Source organism: Echinops telfairi, unplaced genomic scaffold (assembly GCF_000313985.2).
Source record: "Echinops telfairi isolate 266 unplaced genomic scaffold, ASM31398v2 ScPeMD7_1;HRSCAF=3_0, whole genome shotgun sequence".
Lineage (NCBI taxonomy): Eukaryota > Metazoa > Chordata > Mammalia > Afrosoricida > Tenrecidae > Echinops > Echinops telfairi.
Genome location: NW_022103896.1, coordinates 77,690,259 through 77,696,845, shown reverse-complemented (window position 1 = coordinate 77,696,845; position 6,587 = coordinate 77,690,259). Strand labels below are relative to the sequence as shown.

Genomic DNA, 6,587 nt, shown 5'->3' with positions numbered 1-6,587 from the left:
AAAAAAAAAAAAGAAAGAAAAGAAAACCCTGTGGAGCAGTTCAACTCTGTAACACAGGGGATCACCATGAGTTGGAATTGAATTCACAGCAAGGGGTGTGGGTTCCTGGCAGGAATCGACTGTTTTTGCTCAGCTTGTAAGGCTGACAGTTTGAATTTTCTCAGGGATGCCCAGAAAGACTTCAGGATCTGCTGCCATAAAGATAATAGCCACCAAAATCTAGGAAGGCTGGTTTTTATTCTGCACCAGGTAATGTTCGAATATTGTATAACTAGTTTTAATGCTCACAGCAACTATGAGATACACGTTTACGATCCTTATTTTACAGAAGGAGAAGTGGAGACACAGCTCCATCATTTTATACACATGTCAAATGGGATAGCGCTGGACTTCAAAGCCCGGCAGTTGGGCCACAGAGTCTGTATTTATGAGCGCTAAGTCACAGTCAGAGGTAATGTCGATGGGTACCTTGAGTGAATTCTGACTCAGGATTCCTATATAAAATGAGACAAAGCATTGCCTGGTCCTGTGCCATTTCAACATCATTGCATGTTTGAGACCCCTGAGTGATTCATCCCACTGAGGATCTTCCTCTTTTTCACTGGTCCTTCCTGATAAAATCTCCGACATATGTGAGAAAAAGTCTCACCATCTTCCCTCCCAAGAAGCATTCTGGCTGTGCTTCTTCCAAGACAGAATTGTTTGTTCTTCTAGTAGTCCAGGATAATTTCAATGTTCTTCACCAACACCATAATTCATAGTATCAATTCTTCAATCTTCTTTATTCGAGTATATGAAGCAAATGAAAATAACATGGCTTGCGTCAGACACACTTTAGGCCTCAGAACCAAAACACCAAACTCACTACCATCGAGTTGGTTCCGACCCATAGCAACTCTCTGGGACAGGGCAGAATTACCCCTTGGAGTTTCTGAGAATGGAACTGTTCACAGGGGAAGAAGGCCCGCCTTCTGCTATGAGCTGCTGCTGGTTCCCAGCTGTCAGCTTTGTAGATCACACGGCCCCGCGAGGAAGGAATATGCCACCAGATTCCACATAGTCCTCAAAATGACCGGGTTTTTGTTTGCTTTTTAAAAACACCTTAAATAGATCTTTTGCAGTAGATTTGTCCAATGTTATTTGATTCCCCGCCCCCCCTTCTCTGTTGCTTGACTGCTGCTTTCAGAGACTTTGGTTGTGAATCAAAGTAAATGAAATGCTTTACAACTTCACTATTTTCTCCCTTTATCATGATGCTGAATTGTGTTCTAGTTGGAAGGATTTGTATTTTCTTTATGCTGAAGTGTAATCCATATTGAAGGCAGTAGCAGTCGTTGATCTCCATCAGTAAATGCTTCCAATCGTCCTTGCTTTCAGCAGGTAAGGTTGTGCCATCTGCATATCATAAGTTGTTAATGAGTCTTCCTCCAATCCTGATCCCCTATTTTCTTTAGAGTCCAGTTTCTCAGGTTCTATGTTCAGCACACAGAATGACTAAGGATGATGAAAGGATACAACCCAGATACACACCTTTCCTGATTTAATATCACACAATAGTCTGTGAGGTTAAGGGACACTTTTTCTAATTTTTAATTTTTTTTGCTGAAGATAATTCATATAGTTGCAGCAATACAATAACAAGGAAATGCCAGAATTCAGGCTGGAGTCAGCAGAGGGCATCAAATGAGGGATATCGTTGCTGGTGTTAGATGAGAGCAGAGAATACCAGAAAGATGTTTACCTGTGCTGTACTGCCTATGCAAAAGGATTCCACTATGTGGATTATAACGTATCTATCTATGCATATCACTGCAAAAAGCAGGCATTCCAGAACACGTAGTTGTCCTCATGTGGAAGCTGTACATAGACCGAGAGGCAGTCATCCAGTCCTATCTTTTTCACTATGCTTATTCAATCTGTATGTTGAGCAAATAATCTGAGAAGCTGGACTATTTGAAGAAGAAAATGGCATCAGGATGGGAGGAAGACTCGTTAACAACCTGTGATATGCAGATAACAAAACCTTGCTTGCTAAAATCTAGACGTTTTGTTTTTTGAGTATTTGGGGAAATGGATCAAAATCTAAATTCTTAAAGAACTTTGAAAACAGTATGCTGAATGAGATGTCAATCATTAGGGAACAAATATCACGTCATTTTGTTTACATGGCCTACCAAGAATAAGCAAATGTACACAGGGGCTAGAAGGGGTGGAGAAAGGGTAGTTATTGATTACAAAGCACTGTTTCTGTTTATGTTGATGGGAAATTATGACATGATGAAAGGTAATTATTTCACAACATGATTAATGTAATTAATAGCTCTAAATTGACCATGAGAAAAAAAGTAGAATTGAAATGTGTGCTACCTACAGATAGACAATTCCAGTGGGATTCCCTCTGATGATGCTATTATAAAGTGGCTCTGACTTAAGTCAAATGCCCCCCTTTTTTAGTTTTGTTATTACCTTTATTTTCAGTATTTTTATAAATCCAATTTTTATTTGGGGTTTGGAACATTTGCATATATACTTAAAGACATTTTTATACATCCATAAAGTAAAGATTCACTCTGTGAAGGGTTGGGCAATGTGGCATTTCATCAGTTACAGCAGTCTCCACTTGTGGAAGGTTTGGGGTCATCTGGTATAATTATCCAGGAGATTATCCCATCTCTAGGCAGAATAGGAAGCGCTTCTCTTTTGATCCCTTTGCTTGTACTTTTCAGTAACAGCTCACTGCGTCCACATGGCAGGCAGCATCTATACAGGTCCATGTTTCCATGAAAGCCCTGATCTAGTTTTGAGAAAACAGCAACTACTTCTTTGACTGTAAAAGTGTTGACAGCTTCTCTCGTTTCTCTTCTTTGATAGTTCTGTCCAGTGTTATACGTTACCTTAGTCAAACGTGCATTCGAAGCGATGAAAGGGGATCTTGTCGGCATCAAAGTATTAGCAGTTTTCTCCCTGCTGTTCCTTCAGGGTTCAGGAAATCTGCCCACTTTCATTTGAATTGTCAGAAAATTCTACCAAATTTTGTTTTCTATCCAAATCAAGAGCTTTTCCATCTCAGGGATCGGCCCATGCCTGTGTCCCTAGCTTAAAGTGGTGATTTTATGCCCATAACGCCTGTAACTGCCTCCTAAGTCCTATCCTTATCCTTAATAATGATTGAAATGGTTCAAGTGAACAGTGTTTTCCTGTGCTATTTCACCAACTTTTCTCCTATGACTATAGTCCTTAATGATCTTTACATTTTTATCATTTATATCCAGATGTGGAGCCTTCCTCACCTCCCTTTTTGGATTTGCACTTCAGTGGCATAACTTCTGTTGCTAAGCGTATCACTGAAGACAGAAGGAGTGCAGTGGTAGAGGAACCCGAGTGAGTCAGCTTTTAACTAACCCTTGATGCTTCTGAGGGGTCGATGTCCTGAAGAAGGGCACACTGTAGAGCTGGCCGACAGTGAACTTGGCATGACTGTCTAAACAAGGACGTCAGAATTGTAACAGCTGTTGCACGAGCGAACAGTTCAATTGCTGTCTGTGGTTCAAGTTGAACATTGCCAAACATTCTGTCTGCTTGGGCTCCCAACACCAATTTCATCAGGGCCCAAGGCATGGCATGCTAGATATACAGCAATATTTGGAACAACAAATCACAAATTTGACCATCTGCAAGTGAATATTCAAGAACGATAATTTCATCCAATTAGAGCTGGTAGCACTGGATATAAGATACATTACCAATGATAAGATAGGGGGGGGGAAGAAAGAATAAGATGGTTTTACATATGGTTCATCATAGTTCTAATATGTCAAGTTGGAAACTACTTGTATATTTTTAAAATAATAGTATTCACATAATGAAAATGGGATCATTGACACTTGTTGGTAGTGGTTTTATTTTCCCTGTATATTAGTCAAGTAAAAGAAAGAAAATAGTGCTGTGTATTACTTACCGATTCTGTAGACAAGAACCTTGCTGCCAGTGGGATCCCTGGATCTCAGGACTCCAACGTAGCCTGCTTTCAGAAGGCCAAGGATACTTCTTGGGTGCAGGTCTGCACTTATTTCTGGACATTCTTCCCTCCATTTATAATAGTTTTTTAATAACTGAAAAGTAAAGTGAGAATGACTAGAGATGAACATTAGTGCAAATGTTAAACATTATGTAAAAATCGTAGGAAAGCCTGGGCATTACATATGAAACTTGCATGGGAGGGTCTCCCTCTGGGATGTTCTCAGTATGAAAATCAAAGGTTCTCTTCACTGAGGATCTGAGATGCTAGGAGTTAATCCCAAATGCTATTGTATTCCGAAAGTCTCAGAAACAGTTTGTCTGGCGATTAGATTTTGGTAAAGAATGATTTGAAGACATCCTATTGCCCCCAACAGTCCCCCCCCCCATTTTAACCAACATATACCAGAAATATAAACACTGCCAGCAGATTACAGAGAACACCAAAAGCAAATTATACTCTCATATTTAAAAGTGGCTGTACTTGAAATACTTTCTTTTTGATTTTCAACATTCCCAATTTTTCTAAACTGGCAACTTTTCATATACTTGAAAATGTCTCAGTCATGTAGAACTTGAGTTCAAATGAAAGGAGAAGGGTAAATTTTATAAAAAAGAGTCACTAACACCAACTTGGTCATTGTAACCACAAAATGATCTGGGTGCGAAAATCCAAATAAGAAAAGAAGGGAGGTGTGGGTAAAGTCCTTACAAGGAGCCCGGGTGGCTAGTGCTTACTACTGGGGCTGCAATCCGCAAGGTCCCAGAAACCACCAGCCAGCTCTGCAGGAGAAGACAGGGCTTTCTAGCTCCGTAACACAGTAGCATCCTGGAAACATCGTTCTACCCTGTCCTAGAGGGGCACTGGGTGAGCTGAGGGCAGCAGAGAAGCGAGTGGCACTGTGACATGAACGAAGAGAGTCAGCTGTGCCATCTGCTTGTCGCCGCGCTCTCTGACTCTGTGTTCATCCTTTGCTCCCTCTGCAGGCCCCTCTCCCTTTCAATTCTGCCTTTAATAAATGTTTCTTAACTGGCTGGGGAAAAAAAGAGTCTTGCAAAGAGTTAAATGCAACAGTGAGGTAAGGAAAAAAAACAAACAGTAAGTCTGCCAACAAAGAAATAATTGGTGACCTAAATAACAAGTTTCCAAAAGCAGTAAGAACAAAAGGCACATTGTAAGCTCTGACATACTCATTCTATTCTATAAGATGGAATTTTCTCCCGCTTCCTGCCTCAGAGAGCTTCAGATTAAGTGCGAAAATGATATTACAGTACTCCCTACTTTTCTGGTCATTCCCTTAGACCAGGGGTTGGCAAATTTTGAGACAGAAGAGCCAATCCTGTTCCACACCAAATTTTAAAAATGATTTGAAAGCCATAAATATATTTTACAATCGAAATCACCCTTATGGGAATAATAACCTTTATCTATTTTATTTTATTTTTTGTTTGTCTTTTTAACCTTTAACAATTTTATGAATGAAACTGTGATAGTTTTATTTTCATTTTCAATTTGACTTCAGAGCCACATATCTGTACCCAAAGAGCCGCACATTGCTGTGCACAGTTTGCCAACCCCTGCCTTAGACAGAAACACACTCCATTCCACTGTGATTCAAGAAAACACTGAAGACAGCATAGTAGCACCTATATAGAAATATCTGCCTTATTTTCCTAGGGAATGTTAAAAATCACCTTGATGAGAAGGAATCCTTTAAATGATAGCAGGGTCATCAGCTTCACTTTTGTAGAGAGCTGGGAACCCAGGAGACAGGTCCATGTGTTTAATGAAAAAAATGCGTCGATGAAAAACAAATGCATTAATAGAACACCTAAATTTTCTCCCTTAGAAAAGTGGCTTTTTAAAATCCCAAATCATTCCCATGCCTTTAACACCTACACCAAGTCAGAACTGATTTGATGGCAGTGGATTTTGAGATTTTATTTTGTAAACTGCTAGTGCTGACCATGAATATTTGATTATTTTTCCTACCGATAAAGAAATTCAAAAGTCTAATTGATGTAAGTAAATTATGTGCATGATGTAAATAAATTTCTATTTAAATATCCTCAAATCAACCAAGAACAAAGTTCTGTCTCCTCTGACATTACATTTTAATTTTTCCTTTCTTTCTTGTCTTTCTAGTGACCTTTAGCTTTCTTCCTTGATGTCCTTCCACAATTCATCTGATCTTTGGTCATTGATGGTATTCAGTGCATCAAATCTCTGCCTCAACGTCATAGTTTGGATCTTTGGGACATTTTTTTTTCCCTTAGCGCTTAAGCTTTAAAAAAAAAAAAAAGCATTGTAAATTGGGTGAAAGTGCTGCATTCAATAATTCATCTTCATTTTGTGGTTATTGATTGCAATCCCCACAAGGTAACATCACTCAGTCCATTTCTATGTTATGCTTCCTCTCTCCGTTCCTCCTCCTTTCAAACCCCTGCCAGCCTTCGGAACTTTGTCCTTTGGCAAATGCTTCCCTCTCAATGGTGAAAGCCTACTTGTTCGAAGGAATGGCTACCTGCAGGGATAGAGATGGGCATCAATGCCTCTTTTTTTTTTTTTT

At 39.5% G+C, this 6,587-nt stretch overlaps 1 protein-coding gene across 1 annotated transcript in view; it reads right to left on the bottom strand.

The window, feature by feature from the left end:
- The window catches only part of TTPA (alpha tocopherol transfer protein), a 46,553-nt gene that overhangs the window by 31,449 nt on the left and 8,517 nt on the right, over positions 1 to 6,587 (bottom strand). Inside the window, exon 2 of the mRNA XM_004697756.2 lies at positions 3,959 to 4,112. Within this exon, the coding sequence (XP_004697813.2) occupies positions 3,959 to 4,112 (154 nt within the window). The remainder of the gene's footprint in view (positions 1 to 3,958; positions 4,113 to 6,587) is intronic.